Source organism: Poeciliopsis prolifica, unplaced genomic scaffold (genome assembly GCF_027474105.1).
Source record: "Poeciliopsis prolifica strain line A6 unplaced genomic scaffold, Auburn_PproV2 SCAFFOLD060, whole genome shotgun sequence".
In the NCBI taxonomy this organism is placed as follows: Eukaryota; Metazoa; Chordata; class Actinopteri; order Cyprinodontiformes; family Poeciliidae; genus Poeciliopsis; species Poeciliopsis prolifica.
In genome coordinates this window covers 1,038,643-1,064,611 of record NW_026562435.1, presented here as the reverse complement: position 1 = coordinate 1,064,611, position 25,969 = coordinate 1,038,643, and the positions used below count along the sequence as shown (strand labels likewise).

Below are 25,969 nucleotides of genomic sequence, written 5' to 3'. Positions count from 1 at the left end.
AATCACTATTGCTGTGTTCACAATCATCCACAAACCTCACTGTGTTTTACTGGGATTTTACGTCAGCGCATGATTGTGAAGTAAAAGGAAAATGAAATATGATTTGAAAATTGCTTTTCATTAGAAAATGGAAATTTGTTGTTTGCCTTCAGTTTGAGCTCAGACTCAATGAAAAGAATCTTTGAAAGTTTGCACAGTCAATCTAGATCTATGACTGGGACAGTAAATGCATGAACAAACTTTGATCTAAGTTACGCCATTGCGACTCTGTATGTTAGAGTCACTGTGCCTCCACACTAGTCTCTCTCTCTCTCTCTGTATGTACATATATATATATATATATATATATATATATATATATATATATATATATATATATATATATATATATATATATATATATATAGTAAACTTGAAATTACATAAGTAGCTTTTCAAGATTATTTTAATCGAATTTCTCAATACTGATTCAAAAATGACATGTTCTATTGGCAAATTGTTTCACTTATACGGAAGATGACTTTATGTAAATTAAATAATCTACAAACCCAGAACAGGAATCAAACCTATTAGAACAAAAAAATCCAGAGAAACTTCAACTAATTCATACAGAGAAACTCTTACCAAACATGGAGAACCAACATCTAGTTTTATCACAAATCCTACTAATTTATAAATTACAGACTACTTTAATGTAAAAGCATTTTAAACTTGTTGCTGAAAATGTTCTATAAAATAGAATGAAGTTACTAACAGGACAAATACATTTTCATCAATACGAAGAAATTGTTTTAAAACAGCAAGTTCCAATTCCTGCCAAATTCCAGCAACTTCACATCCAAACCTAATCAACTCAAAAGGAGATGTGTTGCACTGCATGAGGTACATGGTGGTCACACCAGATATCAACAGGTTTTCAATGCCCCCAATAATCACATTTCAGTGTGGCTTTTATTGTGGCCAATATTAGCACATCTGTAAATAATCATGCTGACTAATTAACATCTTATTAAGTCACACCTGTGATGTGGGATGGATCATTTATGCCTCTTTGCTAACAATCAGATTTAAATCAGATTTAATTTCAACAATATTTGAATTTATTTTGTGCATATAGAAAATGTTTTAGATTTTGAGTTCAGCTCACAAAAAATGGGAGCAAAATCAAATTTGTTGAACATTTTCATTTGGTGTCTAAAGCTCCCAAACTTAAATCTTGCATAATATTCCATCTTTAAAATTCTACACACCTCTTTTATGAAATGAGCTTTCCCAAATGAGAGGGCTTTCACTTTTCATATGTCCTCTAACATTGTTTTCTTGTACCTTATGCCCCTCATCAGTTCTGTTTATTCATTGGCATACTGGCAGATGAACGGATGCTGTGGGGATTAGTTACAAAGACATTGATTTTAGTGTTATTAGATCTTGTGCCGCAGGCGGCAGGAGAGTCAGCCGAGCGGTTTATACTGCAGCCGTCAAACGACTTGGGGGACAGACGTTAGAGGATGACCACATCAAAAAAGAGCCTACATTCAAAGTCGCCATCTCCTCAGATATTAGTATTTGACCGTGAAGAACAATTTCTATCTAGAACATAAGCTGAAAGATGTCTTTCTCATTAAAAATACCCTGAATGAAGTGAACAATAATCATAGAGGATGTGAGCCTTAAACTGGTGGGTGAACATGCATAACTGATCAAAATCAGGGTTATGAAAGTTTTGGGGTTTTTCACGACTTTTTGTTTGTCTAACTCAGTTAGTTTTAGTTAGTTCTTGGAGAGTGTTTGCACATTTTTATTAATTAGCATTACTTCAATATTAAGTTATTGTTTAGTTTTTATTAGTTATTGTAGTAGTTTTAGTTTTTCATACTTTGGTTAATTTTATGTGCAGAATTCAAAGAATATTGGGATTACATCGATTGGGTAATGAATATTAAGCAGAAGATATCATTTTCAACAAATGTACTCAATTATTGTTGCACAACCAGTTGACTGTTTTCTCCCAACTTTTTCTGTTCTCATTTTGCAGATTAGCATTAGCGCCACCTGGAGGAGCATAGAACGCCGTAATTTACCCACAGCTATGTGGGTGGAAAAACAAAAACATCAATTTCACATCAGGCAAATAAATGGATTCATGAACTTGAAAATGATGGATATATGTATAATTTCCGTACGTTTTTGTTTTATAAACATAGTTCCAGTTAGTTGTAATTTCCCCCCATTAATTACCACTTTTATTTATTTCAGTTAACACAAATGCTTTACTTTTAGTTTTGCTGTTTTGTTAGTTTTAGTTGCTTGATCAGAATACATCAGGATGCATGAGCCCAACACCAAACTGTTCAGCAACATGCAGTCAGTGAGCCGCATCTCCCCAAAGGATCTCCTGTCCTTGAAGAACAATGAAGAAATGGGACAGACTGCAACACAGCCTTTTGAGCAACAAACACACTCACCTCAACAGGGTCTGTGTCATGGAGGTGGTGGTTCAATTTCGCAGTCATTATTGACGCCTATTTTTTAACAGGAAACTGATAAAATCATCCTGACACTTCATCATGATGTACCTCCTCATGTGCGTTATTTTGGGAAGTAGTCAGTGTGTTTTTGCACCCTAGATGGAAATGTAGATGCACACACACACACCCGCACACACATGCACACACACACACACCTCTACACACACACGTCCACACGCACACACACACGCACACAGAGTGAAGGAACAGTGACCTGGAGCTAAGTCCCAAGCAGAAGGAGGTGCTAAGATTTAGAGGTTCAGCTGTGTACCAGGGCACTGAGAGCTATTCCTTCTTCTGTGCATCAATATGAGTGAGAGCTGGTCAGGCAAGGCCGAGTGCTCCCGAATAAAACACACCACCATCAAGAACAAGCCATTTATGACCCAGCAAATGGGATTTTTTTTTTCTGTTTCTGGTTGAAATATTAATGTTTCTATCTAGCAAAGAAAACAGTTTTCAGGCTCTTGAGTGTAGCTGGGCTGGGGTCTGAGCCCAGAGCCCAGCCCAGAGGTCCAAAGAGGTTTACCAGAGAGCAACCTGGAAAAACAAAGACAATCAACCCTGCTCACAAACATTCACACCTACAGGAAGGATTAAAACAGAACGTGAATGTTTTGAACTTTGGAAAAGAAATCTGAACACCAAAGGAAAGGAAAAACCCAAAACAAAACACACACATGTAATGTATCAATCTAGCATTTATATGACAGACACACAGTAGCACATAATAGTGAATAGTTAAATGGAAGTGTTGCATGTTTTTCTCTTTCATAATGTTTTTTTATTTTACTGTGCCATGCAACTTTGTTTTAGTGCAACTGTATCATTTTGGTTCTAATGTATTTCTTTCTTGTCCCTTCTTGTTTATTCTTGCATTACTCATTATTTAGCTTCTTTGCTGTCACGCTGACTTATAAATATATTATAAGTATTGAAGGTATACAAATATACCTTCAATAATTAAATTTTCCCACATGAAAAGTTCAAAGTATATTTATTGGATATTTTATCTAGTATGCCAATGCAAATTAGAACATAACTAAACAGTACAGAAAATGATAAAGGATTTTAATTTTTTTTTTGCTTCATTTACAATTAACATTCTTGTTAAAGGAGAGCTGCGACAGACTGGCGACCTGTCCAGGGTGACCCCGCTTCTCACCCGGAACATTAGCTGGAGATAGGCACCAGCACCTCCCGACCCCATTAGGAACAAGAGTGTGAGAAAATGGATGGATGGATGGATTAAGGAGAGTGACAGCTTTACTGAAGGTTAGGATTGGTTTGCAGAGAACATCTGACTGAACCACCAACTTTTGGAATAACCTTCTCTGGGTTAATGAGACCACAGTGGACATTCTGTCCATATTCCACAGTTTGGGAAATAAACCCTGCATATCAACACAAACACCTCACACAAGCTATACGGCACAGTGGTGGAGATAATTGTGGTTTGTTCTGTAGCCACAGGCTTCGGTATCCTTAAAGACACTGAAGTATTCTGCAGTCATGCTGAAGTTGGACTGAAAAAGACTAGTTCAAGCAATGTATGAATATTGTATGAAAAGTGGAACAATGTGAAAACAGCTGCTTCAGGTGATTATTGCTGCTACAAATTGCACTTCTAGATTGCTGGAGTGTAGATTGTTTTTTCCCAAATATGCTCCCATAATTCAAAAAGAAGGACTGTATTTTGTGTGTGTGTGTGTGTGTGTGTGTGTGTGTGTGTGTGTGTGTGTGTGTGTGTGTGTGTGTGTGTGTGTGTGTGTGTGTGTGTGTGTGTGTGTGTGTGTGTGTGTGTGTGTGTGTGTGTGTGTGTGTGTGTGTTTTTCTTCCCATTGCTCTCTTGAGGTTAGACTGAAGTGTTTGATCTGCAAAAACCCAGTGACTTCAAATGTCACATTGCAAGTTTCGTTGAGATATTATGTGACACAGCTACACAAACCAGTGCACTGTTTGTAAAGGACAAACAGTTCTTTAAAACATAAAAATATGTACTGTGATGAAATTTTCATCTTATTTTTGTTAATCAATACTTTATTGATGAAGAGCCTTCAACAAAGAGTTGTGTTTCTCTATTTTTTCACTACAGGTCCTAAAAATCTACTATAACAACATCTGAGTGGAAAAGCGGAGGCTTTACACCACGGAGGTACAGGCACTGGTGATGGTGGTGTTGCCTAGTAACCTTGTTCTCAGTGGGTCTACTATGAACTGCATTCCTTCACTTAAATCATTAAACAAAGGGACATACAGATCCTGTGGTTCTTTTTTCTGTCTAGTTAGTCCCTGCTTTTCCATTCTACTATATAATTTTAAAGAAGCAGTCTACTCTCATGAAGTATGACAGAAAATGATCAAACAAAAGCAGTCTTGTGCTTATTGATATTATTTATGTGAGCCATATGACAAGACTGAATTAAAGCAGACTACAAAGATATTGTCGAACAAACTTTTTAATTATTTGTTGAAACTCACATAAATAATATTACCTTTGCAGATACAAATGGAGGCACTGGCAGAATGAAACATCCCAGAGAAGAGGGTGCCATTTTGTACCAAACATTCTGATATGAAATGACCAAAACTGCAAAAGGATAAAATGATAAAAATATTTTCTAAAGGAAGTCAAATCACCCCAAAACGTTATCTGAGGAAACCAGCAAGTGGCTGACCAAGTTTGAAAATTTAAAAACCAGTGACAATGTACATTTTATAATGAAAGAGGTTAGTCAGTAACAAACTCCATTGTGGGGCAGCACGTCCACCTTACACTCTTGCAGGTGCATCTTATGCAATAAAGAAATAAATAAAGAGGGTGGAACAGCTAAAAGCAAACAAGACATCACCAGAGTAGCAAGCAGTGCATATAATACAGAAGTTGATTTAGTTCAGAAAATCTTAGTGTTTACTATTCCCTTGAGAAGTTATGTACGTTTATGTCACAGTAAGGCCCTGGGCAAGCAACTTGTTTAATAAATAACTGCCTAAAATTGAAAACATGTCTGGTCCAGAAAAGTTATCAAGTTAATAATGCTAAGTTACCATAGGCAATAGGTCTCGTGCAAGGACAGAAGTCATTGTATGCAAGTAGTGTGTTGTGCAGTAATAGACTTGATTTGACAATGAATAACATAAAAAATGCCAAAGTCAACAATTAAAGCTAATAATTTAGATATGCATTACCAAGTCGGGGCACCACCTAATGATCATGAAATAATAGCCAATTACTTCTCAGTCTCAGTAATTGGTGTATGAAGATGTGCCTCATAAAGCTTACTCATAAATAATAACAGATGAAAGATTAGGTCACACTGATGTTTTCAAACAGATAAATGGAGAATAAACACAAACAAATTGTTCCCAAAATATAAGAATATCTTAAAAATACACCAATTTCCAGATAACATTTCTTTCAGTGAACAAAAGAAGGTAGTTGCATTCTCAATTAAACTATTGAAAATAATCAAGACCAATGAAATACCAAAAGTAACAGTAAAAATGTAAAAAGAATAAAAGCAGTAACCAATAAAAGGATGAAATGTTATCCCAGTTTGACATCAATGTGTTTACTTAAAAACCAAGTTTTTGAATGAAGCTAAATTAGCTAATAACTAAGATTAGTTCAGGATTCATCACTCCCAGTTGGTGTTTGTGTTCCAGTATTCTGGCAACTTTTACCAATTCAACCTGGAAAACCATTTGTTATTAACTGATTTTTTGCAATGTTTTTTTTTTAATCTATATACATTTTGGAGGTAGTACGGTAGTAGTAGGAGCACCTGTCTGAGCTCTGTAGTGCGGACTGGTGAAATGATCCAACGGTGCATCAAAATCTACACTAAACTTCTCCCAAAGTAAACAGATGTGAGATGTTTGCCAACATGTAGCATCTATATTACAGCAGCACCAGCAGATGTTGCAACTAGCTCTACAGCTCTTTCAGAATGTAATCATCTGGGATGCAATTGTGTTAAATGGACTCTGGCCCATACCCAAAGATTTCTCTCCAGAGCTCCCAGTGAGCCACTGACACTTCAAAATGACGAAAAGCATTGACCTGGAAAAGCTCAAACCAGCAAATACACAGTGGAGCTCAATATGTCTGACAACTTCTGCATGAAAGGACAAGTGTTTCCATCCATTTTCCCAGCATGACCTCATACCGGAAGGACGACCACATTGCATTTCTCAAGAAATGAATGAAGGACGCACAATAAAGACACCAAAGAGAAAGTTATAAAGCAAAAACAGTGGAACAGAGTATTTTTTACAAGAGTTAACTCCCCTGTGCTAACTCTTGTGTTTGGATATTTAGGGGTACAATAGCATTTAACAATGTGGTTGAAAATAGAGCTAGTAAAGCTGAAAAATCTAAAATATTTTAATCAGTAGCTCTCTTGTATATATTCAAATTACCTTAAGTGACTCTCTCTGCTTTGCACAGAGTGCGGGCTACAAGCTTCAGTATGGGACACTCGTTTGTGAAGAGATGTTTTCTCTAATTTCCCATGAGGGTTGTGTTGCATAATGTAAACACCAGCCTGGTAAGAGTGTGTGAGATCCATTTATATATAGCCTTGTTTGTATTAGGTTCTTGTCTTTGGATGAATATTAAAACACTGCATGTTTAAAGTTTTGCATGGTGCACATAAGTTGAAGGGACATAAATGCTTTTGCAAGGAACTTGATAAAATAAGAACAGGATTAGCTTACTTCTTTTTATGGCAAATTATCAAATTATTAAGTGTCAGTTTTCTTGGCATTCACATTTTTTAAAATCTCCATTTAGACAACTTGGCCCTTCTGCTTCTCTTTTGAAAGATGCTTGAGTTATCACTAGAACAACTACCCTGGAAAATCCTTTACTAACAACATTAGACAGAATTACCGTAACAATGAGCAGGATTCCCTTCAGGAGGGTGAGCAACGAGGTGATGGGCTGAATGACTGTGTGGCCAAGTAAGATGGCAAGGGACAGAATCCAGGTGAAGGCGGGGATCATATAAAAGTGTCTGTGGAGACATGGAAACACATGGAGAAATTTTACCTGTTAGCTTTAATAAATAACACATCTGCTTTCATCAAGGGAGAAATATTTAACCTAACATGCTGTCGCCATGGAGATCCAACATCCATGGAGATGTGTTCCAAAACATCTTTGCTGAACGACTGATTTTTTTTAATTATCTTTTTTTTTTCAGAATTAATAAGTGATTCGTTTTACATCTGTTTGGAGTGATACATTTAGATGAGTGCCGAATTGTTTGAGTTGCACTTAGGCAGGTTGGTATGTTCATGCTGTTAAGTAATTCTGACATTTTGACAGAAGCTATTGGGTTACTTAAAGCTAAGAAACCCAAAAAACAATTACATTTCAACATCTGAGAAACAGCTGTTAATGTTTGGTCATATTATATGAATTATTTGATGATCTGAAATATTCAATTGCACAAATGAGCCAAAAAAAAAAACCCTACATAGGAGCAAATAGGTCCAACATGTTTCTACAAAGATTATCAAGGTGTTGATCAAGATCAATATGAAATATGAAGTAGAGTAAAAAATATTAAAAAGTAATGCAGGCAGTATTAACAAGAGCTAAATTACTAAGTTCACCATCTGTAGAGATAAGGCTGAGCTTGGTTTCATCTTAATTAAACACATGAGATTTAACTGATATTTGCGGGTTAAGGATAGTTTTCTAATCCTCTTATATTTTAGGCTCGAGGGAAAATCCTGACTTTTTGAATTCTAAAACTCACTTAAACTAAGGTTAAATCACAATGAAGTGAAAGCTGAGGTGAAATGACTCAGTTAGGCTGTAAATCCTCTGCAGCTCAAAGGGTGGTGGGTTTGTGTCCAAGGCGCCAACCACCCTGCAAAGACCATTCTGCACACAGACCTGCAGCACTCTATTGACTGCAGCAACCTGGAAGCAGAGGGAAGATGGTTTATCCAAAGGAGTCCTCCCAAGATTTCTTTCACTCCACTAACCCTGACTTCCTACTCCCACAACAAATCGCTGCATCTCCCCTGGCGCTGAGCGTGCTGATAATGAAGCACCCAAGCGTGCCAATGAAGCAGTCCGACAGTCCCGCAGAGTGTGAATAATATTATTTGGGTAAAGGATTTACTGGGGCATGACAAAATAAATTAGCCCTGTTAACTGATAAAGGTAATTATAGGCCTGGGAGGGAAAGAGGAGGTGTGAATTGAGGGGAGAGACAGCAATCACCAGAAGAGACCCAAATAATCCAACAGTGAGTTTAAACATTACAGCATTCTGGCTTTTACTCTACTTGTGTGCAGTATTCTTTCAGTTTAATCACTGTTGGCAACATTGACTACTGTGAGTAATGCATTGCAGAAAAGTTTTACAGAAAAGAAAAAAAAATGCTCAGTAATCCAAATAAGAGAGAAACCTAAACAAATACCTGATTCTGTTCTTAGTTCCATACAGAAAAAAACATCCCTGTGCTTTCACACTGCAGCACTGCATCAAACAATCCAAACCCTATGAACAACCTGCTTACCCCCTTGTCTGTGGGGGCGCTGCACCAAGAACCACTGATGGAAACACCAAAGCCTCTGAGGAAACTGAGTGCAACTTCCTTCTTCACAAAATGGAAACAAAAATAGAGTGTTCTGAGATTTTGACAATAGTAAGAGTTCTCTTGTGTCTTTGGTAAAAGACCAAAAGTAATTTCTCCCAATAACGCTGGACTCTTTGTTTTAACCCAGAATATCTATAGATCTGCTCTGTAGATCCCTTTCTGCTTTTGGAGCTCTCTTCAGTTCAAATATGCATTTTTTACCACACCAGAGTTCACTTCAACTGAACAGAGATCCAAGGTTTGTAGATGGACCAGAGTCTACGTTTTTGGTTTGATTTCACATTCACAGGTCCCTAAACAAACCAGAATTTCTGGATGAATAAACTGGAAAACGACTAACATGCACTAAACAGAGCTGGTGTGAAAACAGCCCTGATTCTAAAGTTGATGTTTTGAATCAGGAAAAATGGGGAAGCATAAGAGTTGAACTCCATCAAGGGTTGAAGATCCTTTACATCTCTTCCAAAGTTCACCTATGTCCACCAGGTAAATTTGCTGGAGGAAAATGCATTTAAATTCATGAATGCAGTTGAAAAGTAAAAGATGAAAAGCAGTTGCACCTAAAAAACCTCATCAATATGTGGAGCAGCAGGTTTCCAACAACAGATTCAAAGAAAGTAAGTCTTGACCCACCCGAATACAGGCTGACCCAGCTGGCTGCAGGATGCTGGAACATGTACAATGATTTGTTTATTTCTATCACTAAAATAAAGATGCCATATCTAATTCTATGAATGTCAAGCAGTGACATTTCTGTCAGGCAGGGTATGCATATGCAAGCTGAAGCTCAGTTTATATTCATGTATAATTCCTACAAAAGACAACTTTTAATGACCAGGTTTAATTTGTTCTGATGCCTAGTTTAGTCTTTGAGACATTTTCATGCCTGCCCATTTGACAAACATGGTTCCATTCAGACACATTTGATGTAGCCACGTGTCTTTAAACTTTGACATGAAAGCAGTTCTTTCTGTCAACATCTGAAGCAGTAGGGTCTATATGTAGCATACGACACAGTCATTTGCTTTGCCCAAATTTAGCATCTAATTTCAGCATCAAACATGTCTCTGATGGTTATCTTCAAACACTTTTTGAAGTGCCTAAGTTCCTGTTCTACAGCAACAACTCACAGAACAAACATTTACAGCAACATGACATTCAAAGTAACACCCGCTAATTAAAGTCCATTAGCACAGAGATGAAATGCAAATTTGTTTTTTCCTATCATAATAGAAAGTAAAATAAAACCTCAATGGTATAGTTTCCTCCCATCTCTAAAGTCTTCCAAAAGGTCATTTGCTGAGTTTTACAAGCAATTTCATGCAACTGCTCAGAGCATTTCTCCTTACTGGAATATCATCATCATACATAAAGGTGTGTTGTCTTTTTAGAATTCTATGAAAACTCCTGTTATTAAAATATATACTTGTATAGTTGTTTGTGAACAACTAATTTCTCCTGGTGAAGAGTTCATCAACTTTCGTTTGTCCACAGAAATGAGGAACTTCAATATGGTTCCACATTCTTCTCAATGTACAAACATCTATAATATAATATACATAATTTATAGAGAAAAAGGATTTAATAAAGCAGGCCTGACTGCTCCACCCTCAAAGTCCTAATCCCAAGCAGAAAAAGTTTTTAATTTCCACCCAATCACTGTGAGCAAAAGCACACAGTGATCAGAAAGTCCTAAAGTTTAAAAACATGTCCTTTGTAGCAGCATTGAGGAAATATTTCCCACATATGTTCACACATGCAGGCCCTAAAAGTCCATTTTAACAACAAAATTTATTTTCCCTTTCATAGAGAGAGAAAATAATGTGAAATAATTTTAGATGGATTCACATTTTTCTTTTATGACATTTTGCCACATATTTGACATTCTATAAAGGATAAAATTTAAAAAAGCAACCCTATCTATTTTTGAAGATGCTTCCCTATGTATTCTACAGCACAGTCAAGTAGCAACAACCCTCTTCAGTTGCTAATTGCTGGTCTCCCATTTGCAAACACCCCAGTCTTATTATATTAAAGGTTCTGAAATAAATGCATTCAGTTTCCAATTTAATTAATATGTATTGCACTAATTCCCAACAAATGTACTTTACTGAAAAATTATTTTAATGCAATCACACATACATTGCAATGTACGTTTGATCCTAGTCATCAAACGGTACAGTATGACCAATTAATTATTCAAAGTAGGCTGATTAATTAAAATTAAATAAAATTGAACATATGGTTTAGTTCTTTCCTGCATAAAGTTGTTCAATAACCAGCTTGGATGCAATACTTTGTACAGTATTACATATCCATAACTGATAATATTCGAGAAGTTCCAAGTTCTTTACAATTTAAAACTGACATTTTTTAAACTATCACTCAAACAAATAGAAGAAAAAGATCAGACAATAGGTTAATGGTAGGAATTAAAGATGAAATATCTTCATATCACTGAGACATAGCTAAACATTACCAAAGAATCGATATCTTATATTATCTCCCATCTTGCTTGCATGATATATTTATCCAAAGTAGCCTGAGAGCAGGACAATAGATGAAGTGCCTTCTGACATTTAAAGTCTTAAAGGTCCACTTTTATGCAAAATTCAGTTTTTGTATATTTCTATCCTTCCATATTGGTGTCTCCTGCTTCTAGAAATAGTCCAAGAGCAAAAAAAGAAAACCAGCAAAGATATGTTTTTTGGGAATAAGTAAATGCTCTGCTGGTGTCCGAGTTCTTGAATTACAATTTTTTTACCTGGCAAGCCCAAGCCAAGCCCAATCCCACACCTGGCACGCTTGTTCCAAGTTTGTTCTGCTGGTTTTACAATGTACAATGGCTGCTGGAAAATGAAAATATTTTGCTGTCGGCTGCCATGCATCCCATGTGACATTACATTTTCCTCTAGTCACATAGAACAGAGCTACACAGCTTCATCTCATTTTTGCAAGTCATCTCCCTGCAAAGTTGCCAAAGGAAGTTTAGGAATGTTTCACAACTATTCTATATTTTCCTAATCAATTTTCCTAATGCAGTCCTGATTCCAATAATAGATGTATTTTATTTTTCAAAATCAACTAAAAATGTTTACAGAAAAAATGTAGAGATGAACCAATAATTCGCCTTGACTTTTCCTTTGTTTTGGGAGATATTGAACATATGGTTTAGATATTGAACATATAATCAGCTGATGCATGAGAAATCAATCTTATCTCCTGATCTTCTCTACCGCTGATAAGATCTGAAAATCAGCCACTGTTCCCTTTTGTTCTGCAAAAGAGAAAGCAGACTGACCGACCCACCCTCCGAGTCATGTCTTCACATGGGAAGTTAACTATAGTCACCACACTGCTGCCGACCTAGCGGTTTTGTTGCTATGCTAAGCAACTTTTCAGACAGCAAAAACATAAACAAAGAAATAGTACTGACCAAAATCTGAAGGAGAGGGTCAGGGTATTTTTAATATCAGCGATCGGCCAGAAAACTGCAGTCGATGCACCACTAATAAGATGTACATTTCTTTGTAATTGAAAACCTCCAGTGAACCATAGAACTCTAACTGTTTTTACAACTGCATGGCTGCTTATGCGTACAGTGAAGGAGAGCAGAGAATCTCAAAGTACATGCGCTGCTTAAACTGATTATCTAACACTAAAATTGAAAAAGAAATTATATTAGAAATTTAATAGGATGCTGATTAAATGACTCCAGTTTGGTTTTGGGTTTCATAAAATGCAACTTAAGTCCAGCCAGTACATATTATTCACATCATTCTTAAATTCAACTCACCTGATACCAAGAAGAGCAGCAAAAGCCTCACTGCCAGCCAACACATAGCTAATTCCAATTGATACACTGTAAGTAAAAACAAAACAACAATCAAGACATATTGAAAGAAAATAGATAAATATATAGGAAAATGATCAGGTATCAAAGCTTTTAGAGAAGGACTCCTTCATTGAACAAAACAGATTTTGCATGATGAAAGTGCCTGAAAGATATGAAGCGATACAAGACTTAGTTTTAAAATCACGTCCTGTTTGTAAAGCAGTGCTTTTATACTACACAACTGTTCCAGTTTAGTTTTTCAAAACAAAGGATGCCTTTGGGATCAGTGTGGGGATCTTCTCTTCATGTGCTCCTCAAACATCACTCTGAGAAACAGCATTTCCAAAACAATGTGCAAGTCTTCATAAAGAGGATCGGCATGAGAAATATCAGTGGAATGCTTTTACAGTTGGTTTCAAGACAGGTTTCAACAATTGTTCCCTCCTTACACATTAAAGCTCCTGTAATCTCTTAACAGTTGGTCACTAAGACTGCAAATCTATTGCTGCTTTCTCCACACATTTAAGGGCTGAAGTACACCCAGGCTTTTGATTCTGCTCACTTTCAAACCGTTCAAAGGAAATACTAAACAGACGTAGGAAGAGTTGTTTTCAATCAAAGAAGAAGTTATTGCAAAAGTTTGAATTCATTACTAATTTGAACTAAGTTGTACTTTGTCAAAATAATTAATACAGGAAAAAGGAAAGAAAATGTGTATGCCTAATAATTTTTCATTGTAGCATTTCCTCATTAATAGGTGCCACAGTTATAAAGAAAATTCTTCTATGGGCTGAGCAGCAGAGTTGTGTGTGGGAGTTGTGCCCAGTAAAAACCTGCTAAATCGTCTCTGTCAATGCCAAACAGCTTAATCTGCTAAATACTCTTGTTTCGTATGATTTACTAAATTGGATTTAAGAAGTTTTATAAAACAAGACATACTGCCAATTTAATTATTTGTCTAATACAATAGTGTGTGTAAGAACTGTAGGGATTAGCACCGACATCCCAGATGACAGAGTTCTGTCCCAACAGTCTGCGATGTGGGACGATTGCTGGTCTCATCTTATTACTATCAACCTATCAGAGCACTCTGGAACATTAACACTCTAGTCTACTCTACTTTCCACTCTTCCAGAAAACTGCTTAATAGCTGAAACACTGAAATTCCTCAAATCAAGGTTAAAAACACACCTATGTTTCAGCTGTTTTGCAGTTTTCTGCAAGTTTGATACAAATTGGTGGTGCTTAGAAGCTGAATGCTGCCACATTTGGTTCTGGTCGTGTAAATAAAAAAGAATCAAAAAATATTCAGACAGTCTTGTATCAGAAACCTGTTGATGGATACACAAAACAATGTGCCTTCAAATTGTAATGCTTTATTGGAAGTTCAAACAAATATGAATGAAACTGTATGTTTTATTGGCCATGTGAGAATACCAATCCATATATATGTACTTTTATAGATGTAAATACAAATAATATTTTATGTAGGAAGATTTCACTTGAGAGGAACAGTTGAAGTCCCAAAAAAACAAGAATAACACTTGTCTGACATTTTTTCCGACACACATGGGCCTTAAAATGTCCTTCAGTGAGCCGTTCCAATTTGCAGCCTAATCGGATGTCACAGCTGGATCCGAGGGGAATTATCTGGCCTCCCAATCTTCATCTCCACCCACAGGTTGACATTGTGCCTTATTCACTGTGTCTCAGAGTAACTTCATGTTTGACCTCTACTTGTTCAGTCTACAAAATGGAGCGAAGTCCCTGCTTGGGCAGTAACTAGAGTACTGCACATTTAATCACATTTTTCAGTCAAGTAGAGATAAAGTATATGTTTACATTTTAATCAGTTGGCTTTACCACACAGCCTCAAGTTAATTATAACGACACCAGCCCTTGAATTTATAGACCCCCAGCATAAAATAAAATATGACATAGCCTTTTTGATAATGGGAAAGTTTTATATTTAACCTACTGTCACACTATTTATCTTGTCATGTATGCTGACGTAATAAAAAAAATAAATGTTAGGTGGTTTTAAAAATGAGGAAATGAAGGGGACTGTGGGAATGGACATGTGAATCATACCCATCAACGTACAGGACATTGGGACCAAGTGATTTTGTCTTTCCATGCAATATTCACAATCACCTCTGCGGGTTCTTTCATATTAGGTCATGTATATATATTAAATTAATCTAGTTTTGAGTTTTAATCTAGTTGCCTCTTGATACTGAAATTTTGTTTTCACAACTAAGAAATATTACAAATCGAGACACTAAAGTTTTAGGTACACATCTATCACTAATCCAAAGATATTACATGAAAACAGGCACTCGTTACTAATTATGTAAATTTTCATTCTTTGTTCAGAAACAAAATGCTATGGTATTATGAACACATGAAGCTTATGAGCCCCTGTCATTGTGTATAGCTGTGCCAACAGACCAAGGCACGGTAAGGGCAAAGGATGCAGGTCATGTTCTGGGTGGCGTTTGTGCATTACTGCGTTTGAGCCTCTGCATTGATCGACCACTAAGCCCCCTTGAAGGAAGTATTGATTAGCCAGGTGTTTCAAAGCCGCTCACACCCCGATAACAGAACTTTCCACCCGTGTTGTTAAAAGCCTTGCGCCCTTCCTCTACGGACTTACACTCTCCTGCAAACAAACAGGTCAATGCTGCAACCATTGACTTTGAATAATACAAGATGTACAGCTTTTTAAAAAAAAAAAAAAAAAAACAAAGTTACAATCTGGATTCAATAAGTAAATGGCTATAGCCTCATGCTAATTTAGTTTTTTAAAGTAAGGTTGTCTTTTCTGGATGTCACACTGAACTCAAGGTCAAACAGATCTGAAAACAGGGGGATCACTTTAAAAAATTACAGAGCCTCAGGAGTTGCTGTAATAAATCATATTTTATCAGTGTTTGGCTCAGTTTCGCTTGTAACTCACTATTTCAGCTCTGTGCAGTAGAAGGCCAGGCAGTAAAGCCCTAACCTCAAGGACGGTTTTTACACAAGTCCGTCCTAGCTCTGTTAACAATCTGCAACAGTGGAGATTAAATGACTTGGCAAGTTTCATTCCAACTGTAATGCAGTGAACATTTTAGTAGATCGCAAAGTATTCAAAAGCAAAAATAGCCTGTAGGAAATGCTTCTGTATGATAAGGTAATTTAATTTGCAGGGGAGACCAGGGTGTACAGATAAGCCTGTGATATTGTTCTTAGGTTAATGTTGACGAAAAGAGGTTGTGAAAAGTGATTTTCAGGGAACAAAAGAAAAAGTTTCAAATCATGAGGAAGCAAAGGAATACAGAAAAAAGAAGTTCAACGAGAAAGGAAAAGGCTGCAGTGTATGTATTAAAATAGCCTGGCAACGGAAAAAAGAAAGAAAACCACCTGGGACATTTGCTAAAGTAAAAAAGAAATACCTAACCTGTTGTCATTATGTCTTTATTTCAAGAGAATTTCTTTCACTTTTTACCAACCACCAGATCAGCAGAGCTGACGGGAGCCATTACTTGTCTAAAGATTTCTCCGGAATGTGTGCGTTTTCCCCCTCAGGTCACTATTTGTAAGAGTATGTTTTATATTTATATGTTTTAAGATCTTCAAGCTATTTTGTTTTTAATTGCTAAAGAGTTATAAAAATGGAAAATCTGTGAGAAAACACTGTTACAGTGCAAGAACTCACACACGTCCCATAACACAGTTTTCACAACCTCTTGTTAAAAATACATGTACATTTCATTATCTTAAATCCTTATATGTTTTTGGAATGTTCCATTTTATGTAAAAACAAAGCAAACAAAAAAAACATCAAAACATACATATGAAAGTCAACAATCTCTCCGTTCAGTTGTTAGTGGGAGCAGCTCTGGGAGCAATTAAAGCTTTTAGTCATCTTAGCTTTAACTCAAAGTTGTGCAGGTTAGATTCGGGTGGTTTATTCTGCATCTGTCATCAGTTACACCAGAAATACACATGTATATTCTCACCTCCTAAAAAGATTTGGATGCTTCCATTCAACTATCCACTGCTTTGTTGCCCTATTGCATGAATTAGAATAAAATGTGGAATGAGTCATTTCTAAGTGTCAAAATGTAAAACAGATTCAAAATTGTTGTAAAACACTTTGCATCCCAAAGAAAACAGAAAACAGATCAACAAACTCAACTACCTGCTTCTTTCCCATACACAGCGTTATTCCACTTTTATTATGGAAACAATTCAACTTCATGATATGGAAATATCATTGCCATGGTAACTTACAATTGGAAGAGGAGAATGCAGTTGAAAGCATGGCTCATGGGCCGGGAGAGGAAGAGGTAGCCAAGCAGATGAAGGTTGGGTTGCAGGTCCTCAGCTTGGTCACACAGAGCTGGCGAGATGGACTGTAGTAAACCAGTATCTGTAAGATACAATTGGCTCCATGAGGACAGAGACAAACTGTAACAATACATGTCAATGTGGTTCTGAATGTTATGCAGCTGAAAGTGTCACACATTCTTCTGATCAACATGTCAGTGACTTCTTTTGGTTTAAGTTCTTGTGGTCAGTTAAGGTCAGAGTTATTAGTCCCCTATTAAAATCACACAAAACTCAACATTTTCATGAAAATTACCATAATGAATACTGTTCAACAGCATACATACAAACATACATATTTCCAGTTTTTTTTATTTTTTTTATTTGTAGGTGTAATTTATATTTAAGTGCGGTTTGGAAAGTAGAGTACTCTTTTTGTTATTTGATAACTTTTCACTACAGAGCAAACATTCAGGTAATCCTTCCGCATTAGCAATGAATACAAATGATTTGGTCCAACTATTGTAGAATCTCTCTTCAGCTATTTTGCTCTTTTCAACTTTGTTATCCATGGCCCACTACAAACCCATTGGTTTGTTTACAACAGCCACCTTCTATGCACCCCGCAAGAAATGCGTCTGGCTATGATGCAAATCTTCGTTGACAGAAATGTTCAAATTTAATATTTATTCTACACATTTTTATAACATTGGAAAATGTTAAGAAAGATTGTCATGTTTGTCCCACTACAGAAACCGTATTAAAACAAAAAATATATATTTCCCACCTCCATCTTTTTCTAATTTCAAACACAGGTTGTTAAATTTAACATTTAAAATGTTCTTGCATTCTTAAAGGAAAAAAGTTCACATTTTGTGGCTCTCTACTTCACTTTAAACTTGACAGTTTTGGCCCCCCTGGCAAAAGTGCGGACACCACAGCTTCACATTGCCTATAGGGGTTTCTGTGCAGTTATGCAGTAATCTCTCCTTTGCCAGGTGATATGCAGGACAATATTACCTTAGCAACAAAGCAAGAATAAACAGAAAAGGCTTAAAATGATTCCAAAACACAAGTATGATAACCAACATTTCAAATTCAAACAAAAAGGGAAAATCAACACCTCGGAGAAATCACACCTTGTTCTTCCACATCAATCAACCTTGACTATTTTATTACAACCTACTAAATGAAGTAGGGAGCTCTGTCTAATCATCTTAGAGGTCTGTAGTCAGAAGACAAAAACTTAAAATGCTTTCTTTTCCCAAATTCTCTGTTAAAAATGTTAGTCTGATCCTCTGCAAACACCAAACTGTCTCACCAGCTTCTGCATTTTCAGCTTCTTCGTCCTCTTCTTCTTCTGGTGTGACTGGATTTTCTGGGCTCACTTGATCCATCACAATACACTCTGCAACACCTGTCTGAGTACAGCATAAAAACAGACATCAGAAAAATGATATAACCCTTTCCGATAGAGTCATAAACTGAAAACCAGTCACAGACAATAACAACACATACTTTTCTATTGACTCTAACTGGTCCAGGTGGGGACTGTGCTTAATTTTATTTTTGATTCAGACCATAAATTCTTTAAACTAAAGTCTTACTCTGACTGAAGGATTTCCTGCTTTTTTGTCACAAATATAAGCTCTACATTTAAGTCAACAGAAGAAAATCACTCTGGATTTAAACAAATGTTACTGAATGATAATCCACAACTTTAAATCAATTTAAAATGTTTAGCACTCTTCCACTACAAACCTCCATCCAAGAATTGTTGATGAAATGAAAAGAAAAAAAAAAGGTGACTAAAGGTGCGCTGGTAATCAGTTTTTACTCAGGTAAATGAAGTGCAGACAGTGTTTCTGCAGGTTTCAACAACCCAAATGTAAGACTTTAAGACCTTTTTAGGACCATTATGAATGTCATCTATAATACATGATGCAGCAACAGCAGCAGTTTTCTTGGGCGCTTTAGCCACACCAGCGGATCAAAACTGTCACAATTCTGTGGTCTGTGTGGCTCCAGGCAGCAGCTGTGTGTTTTTCACACTGCATATGGCTTTCTAGTCTTAAGCCCTGCAAAGTCAAGCTTTTGTTGCACAGAAAGCATCATATAGGTTGGCATAAGAAGTGAAGCAATGGTGAAAATAAACGTCGTACAACCAACTGGCAATACATTTGCACTTACGCATGGTAGACTCAAAAAGACAGTTAGCAATAGCAATGGCATATTAGGAGCTTGCTAAGCTCGAAGGTGTCTGTGCATGGCTAATGCTTTTGCCAGACAACTAAAAAGACAAAAACTAAATGATTAAATAGTCCTATTTATTTATTAAATAGAACTGTTTAATGATTAAACATTCCTGCCACAAAAATTATTTAAGATCTGCGAATAACATATTTAAGGCCTAATTATATTTTTTTAAAATTTAATTTAAGACAAGTTGTGACTTTAAGTTTAGCTACATGAACTTAAGACTTTTTTAAGGATGTGTGGGTACCACGGGAAACACGGAGTAGTAAAATTGGCTCCTGAAAACCACCTTGGTTCCTGGAAAAGGTTCCTGCAGTCAACATGCATCACTAAGAAGGTCACACACAAACTGTAAGCAAAAGAAGGAACAGAGCCTGGTTTGTTCTCCTGACCTTTAGAGAGTCCAGCTGAACCACTTGACATTTTTGGAGAAGTTCCACAAACAGATAAATGAGCAAGGCCTACAAAGCAAAAGATACGTCAATTCATAATGCATCAATAACACATAATAGATAAACAGACAGAAAGATGTTTGCATTAACATTTAAATACCCCTTGCTTACCTGAACAAAGAAGCCAACCAGAAAGGAGACCAGGAAGGGCACCAGGCCAGCATGTGCTATAGTGACTGGAAGACCTGAAAATGAAAATAATGTTGAACTGCCACTGAATTTGATTCCCACCCAGGTAAAAGTGAAAACGTGCTAGACGGTGTCTGTCGCGCGTTTTGTCAGTGTGTCTCAGAAACGTCTCTCTGCGCTGGCTCCAGATTTCTAGAAAATAGAATTGACAATGCTAATTTCCATATGAGATTTAAGTGGCTGAGCAATCATTAACTAGGAAGGGTCAGACCTCTGTGCAACTACACAAAAACTCTGCTCAAAACAAAGCAGTTAAATGTAATGTCCCATGTAATTTTCACCTCTACAAAAATCTCTCTGGGGTTGGCCACACTTCATAAAACACATTTAAATGTTCCTCTGCCTGAAAATGGAAAGAGTTTTAATTATATTCCAAGTGAAGTTATATTTCGGAAAAGACATGTAGGAGAAAGAGCAAACAGTCGCCACTGAACCTTTATCTTCAAACTGTCGTCTTTTCCAAAGCTACTACAAAATTAGGACATTAAGATTTTTAAACCTAAGATACCAGGTTTGAAGTTTCGGGTTGTCTACATTGTTTTACTAATGGTTTAAGGTGTGTCTGATTTTTGTGACTTAAAATTAGTTAAAAGTTACAAAAGCTACCAGAAAAAAATAAAATAAAATCATGGCTGACTTTAAAATTTGTTTCTTTTTAAATATTTGCTAATTAGAAAAACTATTTTAGTGAGTGTCATTTGTAAGAATGGCATCACATTCCTGCCAAAAACCCTGATGCAGAAATTACAGCAGCATATTTATTAACTAAGTCAGTGCAGAGCTCGAATAGTACGAATTTCCACTTATTCATGGGCCCATGAACGCAGCATGGGCTATTTCTAAAGTACTTTAGATTGCAAAAATCTAAAAACACAAAAACAAAAAGCAACTAAGATCATTTTAAATAATTCAGAGACAAATAAAACAATGTATAGAAAAATTTACCTGACTTATAAAAACCTGACTTATAAAAACTGATGGTGTCTCTCACAGACATGAAAAGTTCCTGACAGACATGGGATGATACTATTTTTTATGGTTTTTGCATCCAAAGTATATTATTGCATTGATTGAAGGCTACCTAGTTTTTACTTAGGGAGTTCTTTCTCTGTGACTATTTCGTAAAAGCATAACTAGGCATGTTTTTATTTCTGTTTTTCTTTATCTAAAGCTTTGAGTGCTCATAATAAAATAAAACTCCTTGGAATGCTAGCCTGAATATTAAATAATATTTCAGTTTAACCGTTGAGGAACGCTATCAGCAAGGGCTTATGTGATGAGAGTCAATGTGATGAGGGGAAGATCAGAATGTTTATAAATTCATAAAATAGTTTCAAAACGTACCCAAGATTCCAGTTCCTAATATTGTTGCAATGGTCAGGAAGTCTGGAAAGACAAGTGTTGAAAAATATTAACATTAAGGCAATGACAGTTTTACCCTTTCTCTCTTTATGCAGCTTAGTTATATTTGGATTTTTCTAAAGACAAAAGAAAGAAGCTACATAAAAAACAAATAAAAAATCCATCTGACCGTTCAAAGAAAAAAAAATCTAAAGAGATACAAGTTCATTTATACATGCATACATACGCGCACACACGCCTGCACACACATACACACACACATTTACTACATAACAGACCCCGCCCTGTTCATGTTCAGCATATTTTTCTGTGGAACATAATTCCAAATTATTCACAGAAAATCTGCATGTCCAAGGGTATTTTGTGCATAGCTAAAATACTCTAAACTAAAGAAAACACAACTTGGGAAGCTAAACTACTTTGTTGCAAGGACACTTGCACCAAATTTACTGGCTCCTGCAATGCAGCTAATTTCCTTTATTTTCCTTGCCACTCATTGACTGTATCTTCAAGAGTAGAAATAACAAATATTGTAGATATTAGCTTCTGTGGTACACCTTGGACAATTTCCACTGTGTACATCAATACATTTTAAAGTATATTTGGTGTGTGACCCATAAAAATGAGCATTCAATCATTTTTCCAGGAGGTCTCAAGTACTTGTTCACATTTTTAACATGTTGAGTCAAATCAAAATCTACAGAGCACACCAGGGACTATGAAATAAATCTAACATTAAAAACATGGTTTAGTTATGGTAGAGAATACCAAAGAATAACTAGACACAAGAAATAAACATAATAAACTAGAATCATAAAGAAAATACTTAGTCTTTTCTTTCATTAGCTCAGTCTTGTGTCTGTTTTTCTTTAGCTAAGGAACACAGAATATTGAAACTAGAATAAGGAACACAGAATATTGAAACTAGAATCAAATCCCAAAACAACCCAGAGCAGGTTAGGACCTGACAATATTCACAAAAACAGTGTAAAAACTCTTCAAATAAAAGAATTTACATTATTTTCTACATGTCAATTTATTTATAAAGTACTTTAAAAAAAGCTATTATCTGCACTATTTGCCAACTTTTAGTGGACAATCTGAAGTGCTAATAGCTTAACTTTGTTTTGGATTTCCAGTTTACTCCACACCTCTCCAGTTCCTGATAAAAATCACAAAAGTATTGGCAAATATACTATAAGCAACTTCAATGCTGAACCAAAAGTGAATTACACAAAATTTATAATCTGCTATATTTGCAAAATGGAAATTGAGCATCTGAATACAGAGTTCTGTGGTGTGTCGTGTGATTGGTCAGATATTTGTGAGCGTGTTTTATGCAGCAATGTTGATATTTTTGCTTCAACTAGCCAGCTTCAACTGTCAGGTTTTTGTATCTGCAGGCGACTTGAATACTTGAATAACTGCCACAGTAAAAAATGATGCCTGTTAACTTCAAAAACTCCTGCTAAAAATTCCTGAATGGAAATTGCAAAGCTGTTGTCCATGGAAAAAAAAGTGTGGCGCTTTCTCTGTGACTGTTTGGTAAAAACATAAGAATGGAGGGAGTAATTCTATACTTGAAATTTAATAAATGTGAAAAATACACCTTAATGTCACCATTTGAAATGCTGCTTTGCCTGGACTTGGTTATCAAATGTGAAGACACTGTTCCAATAATCAATGTGACTAAAGATAAACGCATGAATGAGTTTCTCCAGATCTGGCTGAGACATTTGTTCTGTAATCCTGGAGATGTTCTTCAGGTGATAGAAGGCCGACTTTGTAACTAAAGGTTCAGGTCAGAGTCCATCACTACTCCCAGGTTTCAGTCTTGATCACTAGTTATTAGTTGTAATAACTGAAGCTGTGCATTGACTCTCGATCGTTCCTCTCTAGATCCAAAAATAATAACTTCAGTTTTGTTTCTGTTCAGCTGAAGAATAGAACTCATTGTGTATGAGATAAAAAAATGTATGCATGTCGGACATTTTAATAGGATATATGTACAATATTAATGTGTGTGAGTCTTTAGCAGTGTGTGAGACGAAACAATTTTTTTCTCCTAAATGGTCCCTTAGAACCAGGTAGTTATTCGGATTGCCACCTTGATAAATTGCACAGGAAAGTCACAAGTTCTATGTTATTACAGTGATCCTTTTTTTGGGATACCAAAAGTTTAAACTTGTTGTGCAGCCTTCAAAGTGAACAGAAGGAAGACACACACACTTTACATCAGGGGTCTCAAACACCAGTCCTCGAGGACCGATGCCCTGCAGCTTTTAGATGTGTCTCTGCTGCACCACCTGAATAGAATAATTAGGTCATTAAGGCTCTGGAGAACTGATCTACACAAGGAGGAGGTAACTAAGACATTTCATTCCAGTGTTTTGTACCTGTGGCACATCTAAAAACTGCAGGACAGCAGCCCTGGAGAACTGGAGTTTGACACGTGTGCTTTACATGTTTCTATCTTCACAAGGAATTTGCATTGATGTCCATTCATTTCTACAACCTAACTCTGATCCTACTCCAAACCACTATCAGTACCTGACTAGTTCAATTCACACCCTATAGCAGAATAAATGTCTTCTTTTAAATCAGCTAGATTTTTTTAAATATTAAAATAAGTCAGTAAAATTAAACAGATGTGGAAAACTATTTTAAATACAATATAATAAAAACAATGAATAAAAAATAAATCAATAAAAAAAACCACAAATAAGTAAAAGCACTTTTTAAAAAGTAAATACAAAAATTAAAATGACAAAATAACTAAAAATAAACAAGTAAAAGTGGAAAAGCACAAGCATGATTAAAGGAGGTAAATACATTTGGCAGCCTCAACCAAAATAACATCCTGGTTATTCTGGTTGGATATTTGTTTCTCAGGTATCCAGCTGAGAAACAGAGTTTGTATGTTTATGACGAGATGGTGGTCACCCACAAAATCTGAGCATTTTTAGTTCCAGTTTATAAACTGCTAAAATCAGATCCAATGGGACAGGGGTTCCTCTGGCTGGGTCTTAGGCTTTCTTCACTTTCCTATAAACTCCCCTGTTATGTCTTGTGTTGTCTGTCTACTATGGGAAATTCCACAAAGCCTCACTTAAAAAAATCCTAAATATCCGTTTATGAGAATTAAACATAAATAAAAGAGAATGTTTAGCAGAAAACACAGAGGTTGAAATCTTGCGCGGAAAAAATATTCCCTGTGTCCTTCATTCCGCCCTGACACTGTGTGAAGACCAACAATTTTTGATCAGTCTTAAAAGAAGAAGAAATCGAGTCCATATCACTTGTTTTGGTTGACATCTTTTTAAGGCAGGTATAGCGATGTAACTGATTACCAACTTAAGCAAACGTTAGAGCTAAATGTGCCGCACATAAATGATTAAAGTCATTTGTAGCAGACATGCTAGCATGTTTGCACGTCAGTAGCATGTTTGTTGAATTATGGTTCAATAAATATGTTGAAATAATTGACCTAAATGGGATTTTCTTGAGGAAACTGCGGTGTTTCCATCCAACACCGCAAACAGCTCACTGCAGTCTCCCTGCTAACTCTCCTCCCCTCGCCCTGGCTCCCCTTTTCTCCACTCTTAGCGCCACTATTTATTGGAGGGTTTGCTTTTGCTAAACTGGGATATGACTTGTGTCAGTCATGATAATGTGACAAAGCAAACGGTGGACATTAATGACAGGCAGCGCGTTTGTCATTTATTTTTCAGACATTCAGAGACTGCTCGCTGTCTCCCATAATGTGTGTCGGTACTCACAGCACTGCAGATAAATGCACCGCAACCTCCAGCGTCTGTCCTGGTTTTTCCGCGTTATTTTGATGGACAGAGGGCTGAGGCTGTAGTCGGGGTTGGGACAGGGGTTTGTGTGAGCTCTTATCTCTCCCGCTTCGGTCGCCATCATTTTCACTTCTCCTGCTTCCTCTCTCCTCTTCCCTCCCCGCCCCTCCCCTCCCCGCCACCCTCACTCAAGAGAGTGAGCGCGAGCGACCTCCCGGCTGCGCGTGCCTAGCAGGATTCGTTTCAAAGCAAAAATGTAAACTGACTGTGTCGACTGTGTGACTCAGTTGAAATGTTATGTTTTGTTTGTTTGTTTCATGTAAAATGCCTCGAGGCTGCATTTGTTATCAATTGGCGGTATAAAAATTTAATTGAAATATAACTAACATTAAACGTAGTGCAGTAAAATACTCATCTGTACTTTGGAGACGTTGGTTTGATAGCCTCCTGAATGGTTAGGAGCCTTTTTTATTGTACTTTTTTATTATTTTATCATATTTGTTTTCTTTTTTATGTGATGTGGTCTTTGAGTCTGTAATAAAATCTATCTCTACAGACTAGTGCAGATTAGAATAGAGCGAAACTCAGTTTATTCTAGCAATGACATGAAAGA

General features: G+C 36.4%; 1 protein-coding gene across 1 annotated transcript in view; it reads right to left on the bottom strand.

Moving 5' to 3' along the window:
• The window catches only part of si:ch211-51h4.2 (uncharacterized), a 57,564-nt gene extending 32,076 nt beyond the window's left edge, over positions 1-25,488 (bottom strand). Inside the window, exons 1-8 of the mRNA XM_055060488.1 lie at positions 25,336-25,488; positions 21,539-21,580; positions 20,117-20,190; positions 19,946-20,014; positions 18,619-18,718; positions 17,262-17,400; positions 12,945-13,010; positions 7,423-7,546 (exon numbers count right to left, since the gene is read on the bottom strand). Of these exons, the coding sequence (XP_054916463.1) occupies positions 7,423-7,546; positions 12,945-13,010; positions 17,262-17,400; positions 18,619-18,718; positions 19,946-20,014; positions 20,117-20,190; positions 21,539-21,580; positions 25,336-25,480 (759 nt within the window). The 5' untranslated portion in view covers positions 25,481-25,488. The remainder of the gene's footprint in view (positions 1-7,422; positions 7,547-12,944; positions 13,011-17,261; positions 17,401-18,618; positions 18,719-19,945; positions 20,015-20,116; positions 20,191-21,538; positions 21,581-25,335) is intronic.
• Between the last annotated feature and the right edge of the window lie 481 nt (positions 25,489-25,969).